At 39.3% G+C, this 25,628-nt stretch overlaps 1 protein-coding gene across 4 annotated transcripts in view; it reads right to left on the bottom strand.

Moving 5' to 3' along the window:
* grip1 (glutamate receptor interacting protein 1) overlaps positions 1-25,628 on the bottom strand; it is a 181,661-nt gene that overhangs the window by 42,516 nt on the left and 113,517 nt on the right. For 3 of the 4 annotated variants that reach the window (XM_079454783.1, XM_079454782.1, XM_079454784.1), the window contains exons 2-9: positions 18,097-18,177; positions 8,989-9,124; positions 6,883-7,028; positions 5,877-5,960; positions 5,201-5,276; positions 3,775-3,920; positions 1,237-1,384; positions 532-701 (exon numbers count right to left, since the gene is read on the bottom strand). In XM_079454783.1, coding sequence (XP_079310909.1) covers positions 532-701; positions 1,237-1,384; positions 3,775-3,920; positions 5,201-5,276; positions 5,877-5,960; positions 6,883-7,028; positions 8,989-9,124; positions 18,097-18,177 — 987 coding nt within the window. The remainder of the gene's footprint in view (positions 1-531; positions 702-1,236; positions 1,385-3,774; positions 3,921-5,200; positions 5,277-5,876; positions 5,961-6,882; positions 7,029-8,988; positions 9,125-18,096; positions 18,178-25,628) is intronic. The other variant, XM_079454785.1, reaches the window with a different exon arrangement.

Here is a 25,628-nt window from a genome sequence, read left to right on the forward strand (position 1 = left end):
ATAATTAAAATAAATAATTTGAATAATTCTGATCAATTCTAATCAATATATATATTTAAATGTAAAAATACGGTATAATTCAATTTGATTATTGCATTTCATATTTCTCACTAGTGAGAAATGCGTTTCAACAAAAGTTGTTTAAATAATAAATTATACAAATTTTATCACTAATGAATAAAAATAAAATTGTTATAATTCAATTCAATTTAACTAAACTCGATTCAATTCTATTTAACTATTCCTGTAGCTTAGTGGTTAGAGCACAAGCAATGCCAATGTCGTGGGTTCGATCCCATGGGTTTGCACATACTTCGAAACAAATGTTTAGCATAATGCAATGCCAAACGCCTAAATGTAACTATTCAATTCAATCTTTCTCACTGGTCACAGCTTTATCAAAATGCGTTTCAACAGAAGTTTTTTTTTGTAATAAACCTAATAAATAATCTTAATAAAATACATTGTTATGATGTACGGTAAAGTCTAGAGTGTACTGTAGTAGTCCATGGAGTCATGTGCGCATCTTACCATGTTCAGGTCCCTTGAGAGCCAGTCTTGTTTGATGGTGGGGCAAAATCTCCATTTTGACATGTTCTGAAGCGCTAGCCAGCAGTTGGGTGGCTTCGGCCAGTGTGCAATACTCCATACTCGTGCCATCCACCGATAAGATGTGATCTCCCGCATGCAGGGCACCACACCTGCAAAGACAGTGACATCACTTCCTGTTCAGACACTTCTACTGCCATCATTATTATTAAATTCCGAAATGTAAACTCATAAAACGAGTTCTCCCCATGTTGTACAGGCAACTGTCCATATCCGCATTAAGGTCATGGATATCGGCTATCGCTGATTTATTAATAACTCCTCCCTAATATTTCTCCCAAGATGCAAACTCTGAAATCATTTCACAAGTGCTAATCTACTCCGATGGAAAAGTTTTCGCTTGCTCAGCACTCCACCACCTCTATTATTGTTCCGGCCCTTTCTGCCGGCCAGAAATCTAGATGAGTTATTGATATTCTATAATTAGTTGCTAAGCTTTGTGCATTACAAACTTTAGAAAATTTCACAAGCCTCCATCAGGTTTCCACAGCATGCATTTGTCTCAGCTCGACACATCGATCTGGCTGGCAGAACAAAGAAAAAAATGATGCGCAATGACGCTCTTTTCGCTAGAATCAAAACGGTCGCCCTCCTCTGCGTTCGGGAAGTGACTGCGGCCGTAATTACCTATCGGCGATGCTGGCCGGTTTGACCTTATCGATGATGATGACCTGCTTGTTGCAATACATGGAGGTAGAGAGCGCCAGACCCAAACTGGAGCCCATGGTTTTGGCCACCTCCACCAGCAGCGGACCAGAAGCCGTGGCTACAGAATCTGCAATGGAGACAAAAGAAAGCGAACGGTTAAACATCCTCTTTAACTCTGATATGTGAGTTTTTTATGGGTAATATGCACATGCAGTTTAGCAACAGGGCACACTGAGAGACCCCATGTGTCCGCAGGTATGCAGAACAGCGCAGGGGAAGTGCGACACATCCTAGTTTGTTTTTTACACTAGCAGATTTCACCTGACGCCCATTACAAAGAGAAATAGCTCCTGCTGTTCCGTGTGGAACAGACAGGATGAGCAGCTAGTCTTTAGTCAAAGCGGGTGTACAGCTGTCAGGTGTGTCAGCTTCCTCACCGCATTCACGGTAAACACCGTCACAATATGCCACGGTACAAGAAAACTCCAGCAGCAGCACGACAGTTATCACGCTGCTTAGAAAGAAGCTGTGTTTGGAAAAAGTCATGATCTCAGCTTGCTTGGTTTTCAAAAGTGACTCTTTAAAGTTCCATTCAATGTTGTTTAAAGGTCCAATGTCCTATTTACAGAAATGCAATATAATAAACATAACTATGTCTTCAGAGGCGTATAAAGTCTTTATATAATGAGGCGTTATTTTTTTATTAGCTTAGAATGAGCTATTTCTATCTACATACACCGCGGGACCCCTTGTACGGAATTGGTCATGTTGTTTCTAAAGACGGACAAACTGCTCTACAGAGAATTAATTGTAAATACGTTGTCTCCTTTTGCACCTTTGACTCATTTAGGTACCAATGAGTCAATCAAACAGAATATTAGAGCTTCTGTAAATTGTGCAGCTGTCATGACAATCCGCATGTGTGCCAGAAACAGCAAACAACGTTCAATCGAGTGATCCCGTGATTGACTTCTATGCGAATCTAATGCGAGTTTAGTAACGATAAACGACAAATAAAACATGACAGACAAAGATGAAAAGCCTTTAAACCCCATTTTCCGGACCATAATTTCTACCTCCACCTTACTGGGAAACCTCGAAGACCCACCGGACCCCAGCTAAAGAAAAAAAGGGATGATGAGTCCATTAATAAAGCCAAGGGTGGGGGAAATTGTTTAATCACAAGCGTGCCATCCCGGTGACAGAGACTCTAAGATGAATGTGGCGGTGTTAAGAAGCATCATGCTGTTGAGAGGTCGAGCGAGGAGCTTGCTGTAATGGGGCTCAGATGCCGGAGGAGAGGTGAGAGAGGCGCTGGACAATAGCTGTAAGTTGTGATCCTTGTTTGGTCTCTGGCGTGCCTTTTTAATCAAAGCCTTGTTAGAGTAGGAGCATTTTTATGAGGAGTAAAAGAAAACAGAAGGTAGAAGAGGGACAAAGACTGTGCAAACAGATTTAGGTGCGAGATGGTGCTGTATTTTTTAATGGACTGTAGACCGACAGCAAGAGTTTAAGGGATAGTCATCAATCATCATTTGTTCACCCTTATATCATTAAAAACTTGTTTATGACTTTTTCTTCAGTCAAACACAAAAAACTATATTTTGAGGAACGTCACCGTAGTCTCGGGTTGATATAATGGGGGGTCTATGTTGTTTGGCTGCCGACGTTCTTCAAAATATCTTCTTTTGTGTTCTGCAGATGAAAGTTAGTCATATACAGATTTGTAATGACTTTACTCTGAGTAAACGCACTTAGTCTTCAGTTGGGATAGAAGAAAGCATTTTAACATAATGTACACACACACTTCAGCTTTGAACGGAGATAAAAAGCGCAATGACCAAAATCCCAGTTGAATGGGCGCTGTGGGATTGTTAGCGTTTAATGTCGTCCACCCAGCTATGTCCAAACTGAGGGGTGTATTAGTGCAGTGAAGCAAGATGTGCCTTTTCCTCAGATTCTTTTTCTGCCGCTCTGCTCAGTGTAAATCAATCACTTCTGGGTCAAAGCCCAACGAAGACATAAGAGAGATGAGTTTTAGCCATGAGCCACTAGAAACCTTGTTTTCCTCTCCTTTTCCTTGTTATTCACTGTATTATTATGCGCAGCATGTGAACCCTGACATTTAGAAATACAAGATTTCTGAGTTTGATTAAATTATACAAATGCCCAATGCTAAAACGGTTGGGGCTGTCAGCCAATTGCTTTGTTAGATAACCTACAAGAGTAGGCTTCCAAAGGGACAGTTCCCACAAAAATGTTACGACTTTTTATTATGTATTTTCCCTCATGTTGCTCAAAACCGGTATATGACTCTTTCTTCTGTGGAACACAAAAGAAGATATTTTGAGAATGTCGCAGGGGCTTTGTGTCAATACAATGAAAGAAAAAAATTACATATGCATTACATATAATGTAACTTTGGATGAAATATTATATATTATATAACTTTGGATGAAAGTGTCTTCCAAATGCATAAATGAAAGTATCTAGGGAACACTAGGGGTGTGCCCTTACCCATGACTGACACATCGTACTCAATGAGGAGAGTGGCTTCCTGGCCACACTGTTTAAGGATGCTCATGGCCTCTGCGTGAGACGCTCCATGCAAACGAATTCCATCGATGCTGAGCAGCCTGTCGCCGGGCTTGATGGTGCCTTCCCTGCAAAACAAAACAAAACGCAAAACTGAAATGGACGTTTTGGATGACTGTACAGAAGACTTTGTAGTTAACACAGTACCAGAGGCCATATTTTCAGTGTAACAATAATCAATTAAAATGGTGATGTTGCCAGCTTTACAATGCATACGGAGAGAAAATCCACACATTCCCTCTTCTCCCACTCTGACAGAGTAATGTGTCCATTTATAACACATGAGAGACACAACAGTAATTCCTCTACAATTAACACCAGGAACATTCCTGAAGCTCGAAAGCATTAAAATACAATCACACACCATTGGAGGCACTTTAGGAATGTGGGAACTCTCTAATGGAGCATCTGGTACTTAAGGTTTCTGTCTGAGTCTTATACGGCGTGCCCACAGTACGCACTGATACAAACTGCTACGTGCTGAATAAAGTCATCAGTTCCAACCGGAGATTGCAGAATGTCAAGGGGCCAGTCAACACCAAATTGCAGAGGTGGGAACACAACACAATATTAACTCTGAGAAACGGGCGACCCGACGTTGAATGAGATAAATTGGAATGCTGTTTTTGGTAAGAAATGAAATTACCATTGTGCGAAATGAATATTGATAAGGTTTGAGAGAGAAGGGTCGGCGCGTAACTAGGGTAACAGCGGCTCGGTTCAGACCCGAGAGTGAGTAAAATATCAGGTCGATCCATTTGCAATTCTCACGCAGACACCGATGTTGAGCGGGACCAATGCATTTCATTTCTGAAAGCGAGGTCTGACCAGGGAAAGACTATTTGTATGCTATTCGAAAACAACCTCAACAAATGCGCTCAATCTGTGCTGGACTTGTTATTATAAGAATATAAACCATAAGAGAAAAGGTATATGTACATACTGTATATACTACGGAAGCCCTGCACCGCAATGTAAACAAATCTTGGTGAAGAATGTTTCCCTTAAAAACTATACTCCAATGTATAATACAGTAGATAAAAATATACAGCATACTACTTGTTCTTATAATCAGCAGCATTACAAACCTACCCTTGGGTTTATTTAAGATGGACTAAACTCCTAAAAGGCATCATTTGGGTCTTGCATTTCATGCAAGAAGAACAGACTGCAAAATAAATAGTGGGTGGATGTGTAGAGGAAAATTTTAACTCTATTTCGTTTGATACTAAAAAGTATGGAAAGAAAAATATTGGATTATTTGACTACAGCAAGGCATCTCGTAGGTTTTGTAAAAGAGCCTTAATGTCAGTGTTATTGAATCCTGTTTACTTCAGGACAATCTCACCTGTCAGCTGGACCGCCAGGTCTGATGGTTGTTATGGTAACTGGGCGAGATTTGTTCCTATCCTCATGGGCACCACCTACAACATAAAACAAAAACTCCTGATTCATTTATCAAATCCTTTAAACTCAAAGATTCAACATTTATGTTATATTTTCAAGCAATGAGCTCTTAATATGGCCCAGTGGTATACACCAAAAGGCTATTAGTTCACCACGAGGATGTATTTCCATACATTTTTCAACAAGAGCGTGAGATCATACATTATTAAAGCCGCGTTTTGTTGTAAAATTGCATATGGTCGTATTCGCAAACGGTAGAATGTTTCATCTCGAAGATGAAAAGGAAGTCCTTAAAATGCCTCTTTGATTCATTTCGAGAAAATACGAGGAAAGAAAAGAGCAAAGCTAACTGAGACCTTGACTGAGAACCTTTTTTTCCTCTCTTCAAAAGACTTCCTACAGGGATGGATGTGGAAAATGGCCTTTTACTTTTTAATGAATGCTAAAATGCTGTTTGGTAAATATCTGCAAATTGAGCGTTAGCAGTGTGAATAAAAGCCCAATGCTTTTGCCGGGCCCGAGGGCAGCCAAACAAAACTTCCAAGAGAAATTTGTCTTTTTCATTTGAAGCCCATCTGACAGTTTCAAAGACACGGGAAGTCCAGAGAGACACTCACCTCTGATGACGAAACCGAATGTATTGCCTTCTTTATGTAGCGTCACCTCCACGTTTTTGAACATGACCCCTGATCCCTGAACAGCTGAGGGAGGACGGAAACAAGGTTCAAAGTTCTGCCAAGATTTCAATGGGTGAGCAGAATATCTAAGCAAACATGAAATGAAATGTATGTTCAGGTCTCATTGAGAGCATGAGGAAACTCAATGTAATGCAGAGGTTTTACAACTCCCTCGCCTTATTGGTTAACACAAAAATCTTTTATTTGGTAGATCTTTGCAAAACCCAGTGATCAACATAAAGGGTGAACAATAATTATTTTTTTATGGGAAAAATTTTAAATATGGAAATATGGAGTCACTAGGTTTTAGAAGGACAGCTGTGATATGATGGCTTGCATATCAATATTATTAATAGAGAAATATTGTCCATTTTGAAATCAATATTTACTGTTTTTTAAATATATTTCCAAGCTCATTGCATTTCAAGTACAGATCAGCATGTACTGTTTTTATGCATAACTTAAAGGTAAACCCCATTTAAAATATCAACATCAATCATCCTAATATCAATGATGAAGACTTACAATATCATTCAACTGTTTCGCAAATGTGATGCAAGACAGAAGCCGTTATGTTCGGAGAGTCATTATAAAAATAAACCTTGACCGGGCTTTAGTTTATACAAATAAAAATGGACTTCAAATATTGCTTTTACAGATATGATCATTACATTTACATTTAGTCATTTAGCAGACGCTTTTATCCAAAGCGACTTACAGATGAGGTAAACAATGGATGCAATTGGAACACAATGAGGTCAACAAAAAGCATAAGTGCAATAAAAAACCTAGTCTCATTTTAGCCTACCACTGTACACAGAGCTCATTTGTAAGATTTTGTTTTTTTAAAAGAGATCAGTCAGGTGTTGACGGAAGAGATGTGTTTTCAGACGATTCTTTACAAGACGTTAAATATTTGAAAATATGATTTGATATGGTCACTCACAGACAGGCGGCAGCTCGTACTCCACCTCCAGCACGACCCTCTCCCCGACATTCTTCAACAGACTGATGATCTCATCATGACGAAATTTCGTCAGGTTTATCCCATTCACAGACTTTATGTAGTCGCCCACGTTCAGCTGGTCACTCCTGCAGAGACATTAAACACTGGATTTTTGCCTTTGATAATGTAGAGGATGTTTACCTTTGTAACACAGAACAACGGAAGCGGCTGTTGGTGGTTTCTTAGTGTTTTTCTGGTGTGTTCAGACGTATACACGTCCCTTGACCGTATTCACAATATATCACTCTTACACATTATTGCCTATTTCTAGTCCTTGAATATAGATATGAAATGAAATTCAGTTTTTTTTATAGGGGTTCACCAAGATAAAAGTCCGTTCCAGACATACTGTAAGAATAATCACACTGAAAAGTAAAAGAACACGTTTCCTCTACACAAACCAGCAATTTGAAACTTTATTCAATTGAAATATTTCGGGAAAAAAGGACAGGATGGAAAAAGAAAAAAGATTTAAGGGAAAGAAAGAAATGGAAGAATTGGATGGAAAAAGAGAAGCAATGAAATGAAAGAAAAAGATGTTGAAAACAAGGTAGAGGTGAAAGCACGTTGTGCTCTTTGATAGCTGATCTGAGCACATAAAGAAAAGACTTTGTTCTTAGGAAACATCTGCTGATGAGACGACAGGCGGCTCCTGTATCTGTCTCTCGCTCTGACACGCACAGCCGCCGTTGAAAGCTCTCGCACTTTGCAAGGCGGAGTGATTGTCAACAGTTCCAAGAGAAACGACTGTGATGTCGGGCATTCATTTCAACGTGAGAAAAATGATCAGGCCGAGTTTCTCAGTGGCAATAAAATACAGAGCAAACATTACATTTCAAAAAGATGATTTATAGAAGAAAAGTAGCAAACCGTGAAGGGTGGGTGTAAAAGTGTGCTGACATGCAGGTATGCGATTGGCTATATCTATAATTTGACAGTATATGCTGTCTTTGCTCTAAATGGAATAGGATGTGATGTGTGTGTGTTCACGGTGGTTGACACATTAGTGTGCAAAACCCTATGTTGTTTCAAAGAGCCAACAATGAAGAAATACAAGATGAACCTTTGCAAAGTACACAGAACAAATTCAAACGCACTATCAACACTAGAACATACCGTACACTTGTTTTTTTAATAGAAACCTTAACAAGTTTACCTCAGACACAAGACCAAACCCTATGCTTATTGTGAAAAACAAACAAACATTTATATTATTTATTGAACATTAAGTCCTAATACAGTACAACTGTTTGAACTTTAAGCTCAAACGGAGAATATAAAGTACCAGTGTTTGCAGAAAGTGCACTGGTAATATTTATCTCAATACATCTGTACATTAAGATGGGAGAAAGTATTTGAAAGTAATGTACCAGCTTCAATTAACATTTGTGCAATGACTTGAATTTCATCTCGAAGTTTGCAAACGCAAACAAAAAAAACATTTACTTTAATGGATTAATAAATGGAAATCTACAGACAATGCATTCCAGAAGGCTTAAAAGCACACAAGTGATTCTTTCCTTTAAAAGCACTTACTGTATACATATTCATTTTTTTGTGAATCAGTATAAATGATGTTTTAATGGTGTTCTTAGTGAATGTTCTACCCTTCTGACGTGACACTCGTGGGTGGAGTTTAAGTCCTGCAAACAACGGCCATTAACATCACATTCCGGTGTCCGGAATGATGCAGTTACTATGGTCACTGGTTAACATACTCATGACATGAGTCAAAATAGTGGATGCCGCTTTGCATATATAATGCTGGTAAGTGATTCAACAGTATAACCTTATACTTATTTTATGTTAAATCATGTTTAAGATACAATCGGCCAAGTTTAGCCTCTCGCCTGTATCGTCATCTTTTTGGTTACGAAACGGATCACCAAGGACATTCAAGTCTCCTGGCAGTCAAATTCCAAACATGCATTTTCAAGTTTATCTTTTTGGACCACGCTTCCTTAAACATGCATCACTGTTAACATTATTTAATATTAGTTTGAATTAAAAGTATACCAAGCACAGTTTTCAACCCCACACACTCACCTGGCTGCGATGCCACCCTGACGCAGGTTGGAGACGCGGGGTTTGCCGTCTTTGTCGATGCCTCCCGATACGGTCAGGCCCAGGGTGGTTCCTTCCTTCTTAATGAGCTCCACAGTGCTTGTGCCTTTAAACTCATCTGTAAAGAAGGAAGCAGGATGAGGAGGGTGAGAGGAGGTTGGCGAGGATGAGCAGAGGCAGGAGATGATAGGGTTACAGGAGCCGAGGAGGCCAGCAGATGCCATACCTCTCCTCTCCCCTCAATGAGTGTGATCGGGCATTTTGGCCTAGCCCTCTCTCTCTTTCTCTCTCTCTCCTTCACTTATCACTTTCTCCATCTCTCTGTGCCCTGGCTGGTAATTACTTATACACTGCAGAATGCTCTGTTTTGTGTGTGTGTTACAGAGAGAGATAGATACCTTGCTCCGTTTCACTCCATATTGTTATTTTAAAGGAATAGCCTACCCAAAAAACGAAGATTCTGTCATTGTTTACTCACCCTGAAGCTTCTGAGCTCAAGTCTCCATTCACTGCAATTGCACGATAAGAGAGAAACGTCTTCAAAATGTGGCATTTGTCAAATGGAAATATCACGTGGGTAAAGACATGAGGTTGATTTGATGATGACAGAATTTTCATTTCGAGTCTACTGCCCCTTTAAATATCATCTCGCTTCGCCTGTCTCTGTCTTTTTTCTCTCCTTGCTCTTCTATTTACAGTCTTGCTCTCACTGGCTCGCGCAGATATTGCTGGACATGCAGACACGTCTCTCCATTCCTCTCTCCTCGATCGACCGGCTGTCATTCAATTCCTCCGTGAGATCATCAAATTCACATTAAGCGTGCCGCATATCTGCGCACGCAGGACACCCTGATCTCCCCTCACACACACATATACGCTACCATCACTACATCAGCTGTCCTAGCTGGAGTAGGAATACAAATATGTAATTTGTAATCCCCCTCTCCTCACTAGAGGAAGGGAAGATGAACGTTTGTGTCTTCTCCCAGTTTTCCTCCATCTACCCGCTCCATCTTTTTTTGCCGGGGACCGCAGGATAAAAGCGCGGGGGGAGACTGAGCTCCAAACCCCCGAAGGCTACTGGCAGAACAGACATGCTGAGATTCTCTCTGCAGGAGGACGGCAATAACTATGACAGGGTAAAAGAAGAGCTTTTTATTCGGTACTGAAGGATAGGCCGAAAGACACTTGGGTAAACACTAGGGACGGGAACAAGCAACAGAGTACTAGGAACTGAAAGCAAAGATGGATGACAAAAACACATTCATCGCACACTTGACTTCGAACTTCAAAGCATTTCACATCTATCCAAATCTGGTTACAAGTTTATTCTGTTTTTTTAAGTTTGACTTTATTGACATTGCATCCCAATAAAAATGGTCATGCCACTTGAACTGAAACAAAAGCCAAAGATGTCTAATTGAGACTGACGGCAACTATTAAAAACAAACAAATGAACAAAGTGGAACACGCTCCTTTAGCCTCAATCTTTTCCAAGTTAAGGTTACCAAAATCTTCATTAAAGGTCCTGCACGCTTCCATTTCGCTAAATGTTATCAACCTGTTAAAGCAATTAGTGTGAACATTTTTACCCCTTTTAGATGTTTTTAACAAACCTGCCGGAGCCAAGTTTCTGCATCTGGGATGAAATGATGGAATCTTTATATCCGTTACAAATCCTTCTGCTTTGTTTGGCTGTAAAACCCATGACTGTTGCAACATTCTTTGCATGCGAATGACAAGCATCGTGACTTCGCAAAGGATGAGACAGATTTGCACTCAAGGTCCAATCAATAGCGCTGCCATATAGACACAGGAAGGGAGCCATGTCGAAATGTGACCCGGGACAGTGAAATGTTAGCTCGGCTTTCACCTGAACCTCCAGTCAAGCCTGAGGCGCCAAGAAGAAAGCTCCAGGTTAAAACTATATAGTGAAAGTAAATTGAAAAGACAGCAAATAAAATCTATCACGTTCCTGTTAAATAATGTAGTGTCTGAGTGGCGGGGCTTTAACATCTTGTCATGAAAAAATGGGAATCAACATTGAAACACGTTGTGTCAGTCTTTATTTCATTATATAAGAATATATGCATTTGCCTTTAGCTTTCTTAAAATAAATGTGATTAAAAGAGCTTGAGGGTATTCGACCGACAGCAAAAGAAATACAGTGGGACAAATTATAAATGTCGCTGTCATTTTTCGCATTTCATTTTGTGTGAATAATAAATGATGGGTTATTCGGAGGTTTCTGACAGCATTGAATTAATGCTCTCTACAAGACAAGAAGAAACCAACATTGTTGGCATAACATGACTTATAGAGCAAGAAACATACTTGTACATTTTTACATGCAAGTATGCAAACACGGATGCGAAGGTTTAGCCAATCAAAGTACACAGCCGTGCTTCATCTATAGAATCTGTATTTTGTACGCATTTGTGGCTTTAAAAAAGTAATTTAAATGTATTATTGTAAATTTCAACCAGTGGTGAATTGTTGCAATTTATAAAAAATAAGTTGAAACTGCTAAGCTTACTTTGATGAGTCGAAGTAATGTAAAAACATAACATTTTTAAATAGTATGTTAAAAAGCCAATATGATTGTACTTAAAAATGTAAGCGTGCAATTTTGTGTATGAGTATGTTGTGAGCGGAATGTGCATGTACATTTCTTAACCCTTATAGCTAAAAGGGCCTTTTTTTCTCTGCACCGATAGGGTAATGTCTTGTGAAACAGATTTTTAAACTCTGCCACCTCCATGGTACATAGTGGGTCCAGTCACGCAGCTAAGCTGAGGGGGGCCCACTGGGGCTCATCCAATATCCAAACAATTTGTGGCACGGTATGCCATGGTCACATTACAAGCTCACTCTTAAGCCGTCTGGGAGAAACATGGTTCACAGAGGGTTCAGTGTAATATCTCGGCCCCCGGCGAAGAAAAGGGCCCTTGGGATCTAATGAGCTGTTCTTTGGGGGCTACATTGGGACAGGTGTGGAGGTTGATAAGTTGATCCCATTACTTGTGGTTTCACATGCAATTCCAGGTCCCCTTGCCTTTTCTCTTTGACTGAGGTAGACCGTGCTAGCGGCACCTTACTAGGTTGCCAAGGTGATGGCCATCAGATTTCCCGAAGCAGACAGATTTCAGTGGTGTGATCAAGATAGCGGAGACTGCTGGGGCCGTCAGACAGGTATTGAGAGAAACAGCATGAGCAATAGTAAAAAATACTGAATAGGGTTAACAGAAGAGATGTTTATAACACAGACCGAGATACAAAACACGAGATGGATATACAAACATCTAGTGGTAATAAACCGTATGTCCATTTGCATTACAGAAACGCGTAAATGCAAGCTAGTCAAGTATGCATCTTCACAAATGTACAAAAAACGATTTAGTAAAACGCACTGATTTGTGTTTGTGAAATCTGGAATGGATAATGATTCCATCTATAATGTCGCTAGGAGGTGTAATGAAAACATTTGGGTAAATGCCCATTGTCAGTTCGGGGTGCAAGTCTCTTTGAAGGCTGTTGGCGTACCAGCAGGTGGGCGCAGCTCCGAATCGGCTTTCCAACACCGAGACTTCAGCAGTCGACATGACAAATTGGCCCATAATTCAATATGGAACCAGGCATGACTAATGGTGGATGCTTGCAAACATTCGCAAGACATAATAACAAACGAATTCAGAAGTGATTACTTCGAAATTAGTACAGAATTACAATTATAAAAAAGGACACGAAACGCAAGACCTCGTTGGACCACCTCATCAAAAGGTGACAAACGAAGCAGCTAATGAAATTAATAGTGGAATGAGTTATTTGCCATCGGAAAATAAGCAATCTGCAGTTTAATTTAAATAACGAAGTATTCGCCGATGTTCAGTCAAGCACGCGCTAGACTTAATTACATTGAGACTTTGTAACTCCCATTCGGTGTATGTAATAAAAGTCTCTTCTGTTCAGTAAATTGACCACCTTAAAGGCTATTTTCACATTGATGTATGTCATTTTGCAACTGTATGTCAGAGAGGATCAATATACAGAGATGGTTTGAAGAGACTCAAAATGGTGGAAGAACACACCAGTAATGTAAAAACGTCTTTGACATCATCACTGCCTCGTGCTAAAATTAGTAGCTCGAACAAAGGGATTAACTCCGTGTCGATTTTAATAGCTAAAAGGTTATTCAAGTCTGAATGCAATGGACTTTGGAAGTAAACCTTATTAGTATGCTGCTCTGACCTCTCCGCAGAACACACGCACAGGTAAATGAAAAACGCTATCTGTTGGTTCCTGCGCCAACCAAAGCCTTCTGGGAGGAATACGTTTCAGAGCATTTATCATGAAGATTTTGCACAGCCCCATCGAGCTACAGTATGAAGTGCTAGCCTGCACATCTGCCTGCTATCTCTTTAGTCATCCCCTCAGAGGAGCTCCGTCTGCTACGAAATAACATTTCAGAAGAGCAACCCCACCAACCCCCCCAAAAAAACTTCCCAAGTAACTTCGTCCACAAGCAAGCATCTTTAAAAATGAGCAACAATTTCCATTAAACCTTTGCACCTTCGACACGTTTGATGACAGGCTCGAGACGAAATTGATAGATGCCGCTGCGTTTGCACCCCACACTGCATTCGGTCCAAAAGTGCTGAATCACTTTGACGCACAATTTTTTTGCTTGCGAACCATCGCCCCGGTTTGTGTCCGCAGCTAACTCATCTGTCACCAACCCGCCTATCTCGCTCTGATTACGTGCCAGCCGGATGAATGCTAACATGGCACTTTGAAAGAGATGTGTTTACCAAGAGACCTGTATCCAGAATAAGCATAAGCTATCTGTTGTTAGAGATGAATGATGTTGATGTTTTGGTATCTTCAGCAGCAGGCCGATGAGATCTGGGACGCTCAGGCACAGCGGGCTTCAGCTGTCTATATGTTGCTAAAAACCTATTGTGATAATAACCGGTTAAAGAACACGACACCCGATGGATCTATTTGTGCAATTAGAGGCACAATTTGCTAATTCTCTCATGCATATTGATAACAACACAGAGGATTAACGGCAGGGTTTTAAACGTGGAGTTAGACAGATTTTGGTGTAAGAGTGCAGAGATGTCAACTATTTATATGTTTATTTAAAGGCCCTTTGAGAGATACATGATTGAGCGAGTCTCCTGAGCGCTTCTCTATCAGTGTGATAAAAATACAGAGATGTAATCTTGGAGAGAGGTACGGTACTTGTTGAATCTGAAATGAAGTGTCTGTTTTTCTGGGTTTGCTATCCAAGCAATCATTTTCTCCCCTCTGGTTCTGATTTTTCACCGGGAAGGTCTTCTGAGTATGAGAAATTGATATCAGGTTGTATTTTTAGTCAAATGCATTAGCGATCATGAACTTGCACTGAACAACGTAGTTTTTCAGAAATAACTGCATTAACTAATGTTAACTGTAACAACTTTTGATTAAAAATGTAAATGCCGAAATTGACAAACTTTATTTAAAAATGACGTTGTTCATTGTTAGTTCATGTTAGCTATTGTGTTAACTAATCTTAAATGCAACCTGTTAACAATCTGCTTGAGTTTTTTGGAAGCTGGAATAAATTGGCCACTCCCACTTGATGTTTCTTGGAACATTGCATTTATTACATTACATTTTACAAAATCATTGTAAATAATTGTGTCTATTCCCTGACAATTTTCAAAAGAATACATTGGAAATTCCTAAACTGTCTTATTACAATCATCAAAATAGATTTTACTTGCCAAAACTGTTCCAATGTGTCCAAAGGTCCAATGTGTAATTTTTTTGAAGATCAATTGACAAAAATGCAATATACTATGCATAATTTTGCATATAAAGAGCTTATATAATTGAGCTTTCCTGCAGCTCAGTGGTAAGAGCATGGCGTTAACAACGCCAAGGTTGTGGGTTCTCACATACTAAGAATCAAATGTATAGGATAATGCACTGTAAGTTGGATAAAAGCGTCTGCCAAATGCATAAAAGTAAATGTAAATGTAATCTCCTTCGGCAAAGTAGTGAAAACGTGACGACATCCTACTACTGTGTAAGCTTTGAAAATGCTGAATGACACATCACCCTGTCCACTAGCCATGATAAACAAGACGGTACAACACAAAACCATCAGTCCACGGTGTTACATGAATTCATTCCTTTTCATTACGCCATATATTTTTACCTGCATTTTTTAAGTTTCTTTAAAACACTTAGACTTTGTTCTCTTAAGATCATACATGCTAAGAAAACTCTTTCCATTTTCTTTTCAAAAGCCACTCTTTTTCAGTGAACCACAACCACATCACTTAAGACAGACCGTCCTTAAGGGTAAAGAGATTATATTATTCATAAACATGACATGGGCGTTAATTCTCTCTCAGAATGATCTTGTTTTACACAGATGATGAATTATTAGAATTCCCTTGAATCATATAAATAGTGCAGATTTGATGTGTATTTAAAACAGAATTATTTATGGCCAGTGCGAATAAAATGACCCAGTTCAACCATAAATGAAACTTCTGTCGCCATCTACTCATCTATTGGGTCATGAAACATTTGTGTGAATTTATGTGAAAAAGAGAAATTCTGAAGACTTGTTCTCTTTTCACTGCAAATACAGTCTCCTTTGAGCTTTAGATGACGCACGAGCACATTCAAAATATGTGGTGTCTATATACACTGAGTACAAATAGTCTAGAGACTATTTGCACTAGCTTTGTTTTCAATAAAATGTATTTAAGACTTGAAATTATTTTTTATTGATAAAGTTTAGGTTTAAGGTAAGGTTAGGGGTAGGTGTATAGTTTTAATATCTCAATAAATTGTCATCATTTTAATAACTTTGATATTATAATGATTTACACTCTGTTATTATTTAATTATTAAATGCAATATTGCTATAATAATTTGTTTATATAATAATGTGTGACAGTAAAAAATTGTCATTGCATAAGGCTCATGCCTCTAGTTATGAAACCGCCAATGTAAGGAATCCATCGAATTATGTAACTTCCTTGTCTTTGTTTTAACCTATGGCCTCTTACAATGTTCACTCACATTCCCTCTGCCTCATTTAATGTTGGATGTATGTGAAGTATTTTGTGACCGTCCCCTATAATCCCACTCTTGGCAAAATCCCATTTCATGAGGGAGCACTGAGACATGCCACTATCGCTGATGTGCACGTCCGCAAAACCATCACACAGAGCTCGGGAGAAGCGTTCGCAGCCTGCGCCTAATCTATCTTCAGATGGATGGTTTAATACGCCAGTCCAAGGAGCTACGGCATGGAGCTACATCAGAACGTGGGCACCGTGCCCCAAAGCCGTCATGCTAAACGCTAACCGCTTCTTAAGATGGGTTTGATGTGCTTAGCGCTCTGAACTGAAAGATTATACAGGGAATTTATTTAAACACCCTCCGAGACATTTTTTACCTCTAGCATAGAAATGAGAGCTGCTTCAAAAAGGATCTACATTAACAAAGGGGGCGCCTGATGCGAATGATGTACATAGAAACTATGCTCTGGGAGGAGGACCGTCGCATACCGGGTGAAATAGTCGGTTGATTTAACTGTGCACATTATGTTAACTGCCAGTCAAAAGTTTCAACACACAAACTCATTCTCTACTTTCCTACACCTTACACCTGTTAGATTATTAATAGTAAAACTATAAAATATCACAAATGGAAGTGATCAAACAAATCAAACCTATCTTATTCTTATCATATGGAGGTTTGCACACTCCTGGCATCTAGAATGAGTTTGACGAGCATTTTATTGTTCATAGCAGGGGGCTCTCACAACTTAAATGTACTTTTTGCCAATGGATCCATTGTAGGTGTTCTTGCCAGTTTTTCCGTAATATTGTACATATCGAAATGATATCGTATTGACTGAAATGATAAATATATTTCAATATACCATTTGGCCATATCGTCCAGTCCTACTATGGGCATTATCTAAAAAAACCTTTATGGGATGCCCCATAAGATTTATTTCAAACAGTACCGACGTTCAATGGATCAACTATAAAGATTTTAGCTAGGAAAGAAAGTCATGCAGAGAGACCATTTACATGCGTCTCAAACATTTATGTCAGGTTGTAAGCTGCTGTTATTTCCATCAAAAGATATTTAAGATGGAGAAACAAATTGTAGAAAATGGATGAATGAGAAACCTATTTGGCGAACTATAATGTGTGTGTAAAAAATATATTACACAATTGATTAGACTTTGTTTTAACCAAATGTGAAATTTTTACTGAAACATGAAGTCTTAACAATGTTTGGATTAGTGCACTTTATGCACACTGAGCACTTGACATTATGCCAAATAATGTAAATGCAAATGATCTAGTAACATCATGATAATCCCATTTAAAAACCGAAGCCTTTATCAGCGCTAGAAGCATTGGTTAAGTAAGCTTGCATGAATTTACAAAAGCCACTTTTAAACGCCTTACAAAACCTACTAGAAATTCTCACTGAACACAAACCGCAGCCAGTTTTTAGAGAATCTAAATTTACAACGTTTTGTGACATGATATTAGCAGCAAACGTTTAGACAAGGACAGGTGTGTAAATATGGTAATATATCTTCTTTCTTGACAATCATACGCCACTAAAACAAATGCTATTTTCTTTCTTAATACCTCGTATTCTAAGCATTAAACAACTGAGCACAAGAGTTATTTAACAGAACCTTCCCATATGCGAGTCTGAATGGAATGCATGCTGAATTTACAGCATTTTTGGAGGGATAAGTGAGCCATTGCAAGTTCTGTGTTCTTCGGTATACAAATGTATTTACTGAGCTACTGGGTGCTTGGATTTTGAAGCCAGCAAGTATGCATCCTTCATCGTCTTCGATATCCCAGATAACGTGGTCAAGTGGTTGCCGAAAAGAATAAAAACCTTTTAAAAAACATCATTCATTTCCTTCAAGCAAAAATAGAACTGTTAAAAAATGTAATATTTGTTGGGCTGTCCCCACACAGCCACAGCCAAGAAACTAGTTGGGGCCGTTTTCGGGACCCACCATCAGGCTATGCTTCATACCTGGAATACTCTGTCTCCTAATTGCAAGAGCTCCGTCTGGTGGCCTGGAGGGATTGGAGTGTTTAGTGTAAGGCCCCTCATCTGCAAAACACAAAAAACCAAAAGACATTTGACAACCTCACACAAACAGACATACTCCAACTCAACCTTGATTCATTAGCAAAATCTCCTCTTTATTTTCACACGCAAGCATCAAGGTGGCGTTCTTTACATAGGATGCTAGCTGTAATGTATTAAAGAGTTCAACACACTCAAAAGGATGTAGCCTTCGACATAACAAAACGCGCTTAAGAAAGCTGTCAGCTTTTCACACCCACGGGTAAACATAATAAAGACACACACAGTCTCTCTCAACACATCTCGATCCCCATCCACTCCGAAATGTTGTACAGCGAGCCGTGTCTTTCCATCTGTGATTTACAGAACTTGAGGAGCTCCAGCTGAAGCTGCTCGATTTGGCCTTCGGTGTGTTCAGATTCAGAGCGGTTGAACACAGAGAGAGACAGCGGGAGTCCCGTCATAAGAGAACAACAGGCCTCAGACACCGTGCACTGTTTACTTTGACTGCAGGAGCAAAGCGCAGCAAGACTCAACCGCAGATCACATGCAAGTGGAGATGCAAGTACTGTGCGCCTCTACTCTAAGAGACGTGATAGAGACAGAAACCTGTATGACTTCATTTACGACGATTAGATGGGAAACAATCTCTGAACACCGCATTAAATCAATAAAGGTGTTCCTAGTTACGGTTGGAGATCTGAACGAACCCCCAAACGCAAGTAGTGCACTTTGGGCACATTAGAGCGTGAAACAATAAATCAGGAGATGTGCTAATACTTCTCTGGGGTAAGTCGTCAGAGTTCTTGTTTTCCCAGCCGGCCGATAAAACAGGAAATAAAAATATCACATAGACTTAGTGTACATTGAAGGATGTACATGAGGCCTATCGAGGACTATTATTGGAGACGTTGGGGGGATTGAACTGGGATGGTAATAAACAGCCTAGCCTAGCAACCACTCATAACAACCTAGCAACTTGTTAGCAATGCACAAGAAGACGCCGTCCTGACGTACGGAACACAATTCATGATTACAATAGACGATATTTAATCTGGAATTTAAATAAAACCTTTTAAAAACATTTGTTCAAGGATTCATTGTCATTGTCAAGTTTATTTACATAGCACATTTCATACACAAAGCTAATTCAAAGTGGTTTACATAAAAAGGATTAACAGAAATGTTAAGTTACAATAAAAACAAAATCTAAATTGATTTGAAATGTGCAATAAAAGAAATAAAATAGAAATAAATTTGTGACTTCAGTATATAAATGACAATAAAAAGGAAATAAAATTATTACAATTACAAATGTACTGTGTGTCAATGAAAAACAACACTTTTAACCAAATTAAAATTAAGATATTTAAAAGCTTAATCCTAAAACAGAGCTTTTAGGGCTAAAGCAGATGATAAAAAATATAATACCAAAAAATCTAAACATTATATATGTTGAAACAGGTCACATGGTGGCAGCTCGACCAAAAGGATTCAACAGAAAGCATACCATAAACGATCGCCACAGCTCTAAGATATTCTATATTTTTATATCATGATGTCACAGCAAAGCCCAGACGTCAACGACTTTGCACGGCCAAGTGCTACTCAAAATTTCTGTTTAGAGTCGCTGATAAAAATGCAATGCAATGCAATTAAAGCAATGCAATCGCTGTAACAACCAGTAATGAACCAAACTCAAAACAACACATTCTGTATATTATTAACCACATAACAACGCAAAAATCCAACACTCATTAATAGAGTAAATCATTGAAATGAAAAGTAATTGGGTCACACTTCAGTACAGGCAGCAATTCTCGCTATTAACAAACCACTAACTACCACGTTTTCCCCAATAAACTCTTAAGTTGTTGCTTATTAATAGTTATTAAGGTAGTTGGTAGGGGATGTAGAATATGGCCATGCAGAATATGTGCTTTAGAAGTACTAATAAACAGCCAATATGCCAATAAAAGGCATGTTAATAACAACTTGTTATTAGTGAGAATTGCCCCCTATACTGAAGTGTTACCAGTAATTGTTATCCAGGCGTGATAACTTCATCATTGATCGACTGTCTCATAGCAGTGGGTTTGTGGGATTGTTATTTCTCAGCACTATCAGTTACTGTACGTGTCTGGACTGCAATACCCGTATGGTAATGATCTGCGGATTAGGTCATGCATAACAACTACCTGTGTTGCTCCAGGGAAAATCTGCCTGTAATAAATGTACTGCAAGTTAATTAAAAATGGCACCCATAGTCATGTGATAACAAAAAGAAATGTGTTATATTTTAGCGAGCAAACGCACGCTTTCCATCTTCGCGACTTTCAAACAGGCCTACAATACAACAAGAACCGGTGAAACATCTATTGTAATATGATTAAATATTTACAGCGCAAAATGGGTTTGTAGAAAATGTTATTTCATCAGAAAAAAGGATTATACCTGCTGTAAATACATTATGTAGTAGCAGGGGTTAATAAGGTCACGCTCGACTGACAACCCCAGACCGCCTAGTGGGAGGAATATAAATGAGACAGATATATAATCCGCTATATTGACAATTCTGGTCTTCCTAGAAATTAAAGCGGCTGATGGGTAATTTGGTCTTTATCATCAGTCAAGCTCAGTTTGACTGTGTGGTCGGTGGGTTGGGTACAAATCGTTGAACTTATCCATGGAAACAACTGCTTTTAATCCCGCACCAAAGGCAGAAAAGACCGGTATTAAAAATGCCATCTCATTAATAAATCATATCTCAGCGATAGCTGTTTGTGAAATGAGGGAAGGTCAAAATGAACAGGAACTCTTCTGAAGACTACAGGAGATGACAAAAACCTCTTTTCCAATATCTCTCCTGCCAGTTACGGATCTAACTCCGGTGACATTTCTGGGTGTCATATCACGAGCACCAAATTACAGAATGAATGACTGCAATCTTGGCTGAATCTGTGATGTTACAGTATGTGAAATTAAAGCACGATGTGAGGGAGATAATGGAGAAGAATTACAGTAAAGCGAAATTATAGCTAAAAACGAAATTACATATATTGAAAAGTAAAGTACAAAAGTCTCACATCGTATAAAAATCTGGGATTTAAAATGCTATTTCTGCCAGAAGCAACATATGATTGTATACGAATGCCAACGTCTGCATAGCAATATCTCAATATAAATAAAACAGTGATGTACCAAATACTGTATAAACCTGACACAGCGTCATGCAGAAGACATGCAGGGACCATCAAAATCTAATCATATCTTTTTGATAGTCATTACATAAACAACAAGAAAAAAACGCTATTGAGGACAAATGCATTGACTGGCACCATTTTTATAGTACGTGTAAGATGACGGTTGTACTGTAAGGCCAGACATACTCATTTCAAATGCATAGAACTGTAAGTCCACAGTTTCTGTGAACCGCTCTGTAGATGTCACACTTTCTCCTCTCAGAGCGTGTCTGATGTCTGTGACATGACTATACAGCAAAGACTGAGCTCATGACTATCAACTGACTCTCGCTGGCTTTTCAACTTTCACTATCGTCATCGATTTAGCTTGATGTTCTTTTTTGGGTAGTTTTGCTTTGCTTTTTCATAACACTGTATATGTTCATGCCAAAATATATTCTGTCATCTTTTATTCACTCTCATGTTGTTCGAAATCTGTATGTGACTGTAACACAAAATAAGATATTTAAAGAAATGTCACAGTGGTTCTGTGTCCATGCAATGGAAGTCAATGGGGGCCAATAATGTCTGGTTTCCAACGTTCTTCAAAATATCTTCGTTTGTGTTCTGCAGACGCATTACAGGTTTGGAATGACATGAGGGTGAGTAAATAAAATTACTGTATTTTTCTGTCTGAACTATTCTTTTAAACGATATGCAATCCCCCACATATTGTAACAGAAATGTGGTTTTAATGCAAGCCATCTGAGGTAAACTACATGAGCCATTACATCTAGCCATTTTGAGCGAGCAGGTGACGTTCTGAACAACAGAAGGGTCAGTAAATGGATTACTGGCACATCCAGGAACGAGATTTCCCTGAATTTGTCACAGGTTCTGAGCTAAAGGCATCACGGGATGAGATTACCGAAATAAAAGCAAGCTTTATATCTTCCCATAACATCATCCGATTCAAGCGTGCCTGGCGAAATTTCGATTTCCAAAATCAACAAGGGCGAGCACACAGGAGCAGATTTATTTGTTTTCATGTGGAGAAAAACAAGAATAATGCATCAGCGATGCGCAGGAGGCTCCGGCACGACAAAGATTCAAAGCTTTTCACGGCCGTCCGCTAAGCAAAGCGCAAACCGGCATGTGGGCTGTTTTTCATACGCTCGCCCAAGGCATCGCTACCTCATCAGTGTGCGTCACTGTGAATGAAGACAGAGATGTTGTTTCATTTATTTATTGCTAAAGAAAACGCTTTTTATCAATCATGCTTTCTGCTGTGAATTTCTTTCGTCTCTGCAGTCTTTGGTGCAAACTGTTACGGTGTGCTTAAAAAAACACATTCTGGTGCCTGCGGGTTGGGAGTGTTCAAAAGCTGTTGGATTTGATTTGTCTCATTTTTCTGAATTAAAGAGAGAGAGTGAGACCTTTCTGCAAGCTGAAGGTGTAAATAGCTTTATCCTCCGTACGTCACACCATCGCAAAAAGAAGAAGTGCCATCCTCACCACTTGTTATTGTGTTAACACACAAAAACAAAAATAATGAGAGCGCAAACGCAACAAGGAACTAAACGTATCGCATCAGAACTGCACGATTTTCTCTGCTGTCACTCTTTGATAAAACACAAATTATACTTATATAGACTTTCGACAATTTAACGTGTGGTTTCTCCTTCAGTGCCCTCGAAAGTCTGGCTGAAAATGAACATTCTCCTTTTAAAAGCTTCATCTGCTGTGCTTACAAAGAAAAACATCACTATTACTCATTGCACATTAGTAACACAATCCTAATGGCAAGTGTTAAAAACTCATTTTTTGTAGTACAGATATGAATGAAACTTAAACAGCTATTTATTTCCTAACTGACTGGACTTTTGAATTAAGCCCGGCTGATGATGAAACAAGTGAATATTGTTTGCATCGAATATATTTAGAGCTTAAAAAAATCAAGAAGAGAGATGTTTTCTGGTTTTAGAAAACCACTTAGCAACCACCCAGAGCACCCTAGCAACGGTTAAGCAATTGCCCCGGAAGCAAATGCATATTGTAGCCAAACACTAAAATATGCTCAGCGCACATTAGCAAACACATTAAACCCCGGAAAGCATTTACAATACACTGTACGACACAATTGGCATTGTAACTCTTATTTTATTCTGAATTTATGCAAATCTAGTTGCAGTTTCTATATACAGATTTGACAGCAGAGGTGAGAGGATTCTTAAGATCCAATAACACATCACAAGCTCACCTAGCCAACCAATAAGGTGCCTCAACGGTATCTCTTAGGTAACTCGTACATTATTATGCAGACGGCTGACATTATGTCAAACCAGACTGAATATCTGAATAATAAGATATTTGAATGCCTGTCTGGTTCTGGAGACATGGAACCAGATAATGAAATTGGCCAAATGCCATTGGTAAAAATTGAGATTTCAAATACAAACTCACAAGCTAACACACAATTTCTCATTTTACATGTTCTATCACACCAAAACTTCATCCCCATTCAAAACTACTTAGCAGTTTAGAGAAAACAAAGCTGCACAGCGGGGCGATAATTAACCGTATTAGGCAAAGCCTATTTACAGCATTCAATGTCTCGCTCTCTCCCATCCCATGTGCTACTCACCAGCGTTGCCACGGAAAGCCCTGCTGATGCCACACAGAAACGCCATGCCTTCTACAACACCCAGAGGTCACACAAAAAACCCCCACACACACAGGAAACCAAAACAAGCACCGTCGGAGATCTGCTTCAGCCTCACCAGCTGTCCGGCATCTGTTTTCCGCATAGTTCCTGGCCCGGTTTCCCCTCACATGCATAAATCCATCGGTACATGCTCACACACACACAACCTTGGCGAAGCGTGATGTTGTTCTGATAAGTGCTCCGGTTGGTTCTAAGGCAGTGGGTGTTCTGAAAGTGGTGATGGCCGGGTTTTACTGTTACTCATCCTTCATTTAAAGAAAAAAACCCAAGGGTACTTATGCACTCTAGACGAGAGATGACAATGTCAAAAGTTGACAGACAGAAAGGCCGACAGCGAGGTAAAGATCAATGTGCCCAACAGCCAGAAAGACAATCCAGGTTGGTTGATGCAGACAGGTGCCAATGAATAAATTAACACAATCTTGGGTTTAAGACGCCGTGCATTAGCCTGGGCAGAAGAAATAGATTTCTGGTCTTACAGCATGAGGAAAATGAAAGAGAAGGAAGGTTTTCGTGTGTGTCCGGGGGAGAGAGAGAGAGAGAGAGGCTGTCATTCTGTCAGGTCACAGTAAGCTCGCTCATGCATACCTGTACACTCATTTGGGGAGCTGAAGATATGACATGAATGTACAGCAACACTTCCTAAAAGCTTCCTGAAATGTAAGCCGAACAGAGTTTGTCTGGACTAAATAATTTGAAACACAAATGCTGACAAGTAGACTACTGCACATATTTCATTTATATAGCATATTTTGTATTTCCAATTTATATATAACATTAAGAACCTATAACTATTATCTCACTTCTGATTTCTTTGTGACTCATTTCATTTCTAACATTAGGCCAGTGTAAAAGGAAATCTATATATCTTAATACTGGGGGTCCATATGTTGGAGGAGATTTCCTACATCTCTACAGGTTGAAAAACCTGCTCCAGATGAATCACATTAAAAACAAAAGCACATCTAAACACCCTTTTATTTTTATAAAGAACCACAGTATTTTAAGGCCACTTTAAAGACAGACAACCATGGTGCTTCTCTCTTGGGAGATCGAAGGAGCGGCTTTGTTATTTTTAGCAATGATCTCAGACTATTTAAAGTGGGATGAGACAAGGGCAGGAGAGTTGAACTACATCGTACATAAAGGGAGCAACACTCCCAGCAGCCTCTTGGGTACGGCGGGGAGCCTCTGCCCGCATTCACCGCTGAGTGGAGAGGCAGGATGTCCTGAGAATAAAAGCCCTTCAATTTTAACCCGAGTGACCTGAACAGTCAGTTCATGTCATACTCAACCCCTGGTGGTTTTTGTGAGGTGGAAGTGCGAGGTGCATTTCAGAAAGGAGAGAAGAGAGAGAGAGAAAAGACAAAAAATGAACTAAGGTCTTTTGATTTGGCCTAGGGGAGTCCAAGCCACCCATGGCTCAGTTCTCGTTTTGGCAAAGTGCAAAGCCCGGATCTGATTGGCTGGCTGCTACATACCCAGATAAGGAAGTACATCATTTTTTATAAGTCTTCCTGTGTTTATAATGTACCAGTTACAATATGCAGGAGAATTCCATAATTTGG

This window comes from Barbatula barbatula, assembly GCF_947034865.1.
Source record: "Barbatula barbatula genome assembly, chromosome: 4".
Lineage (NCBI taxonomy): Eukaryota > Metazoa > Chordata > Actinopteri > Cypriniformes > Nemacheilidae > Barbatula > Barbatula barbatula.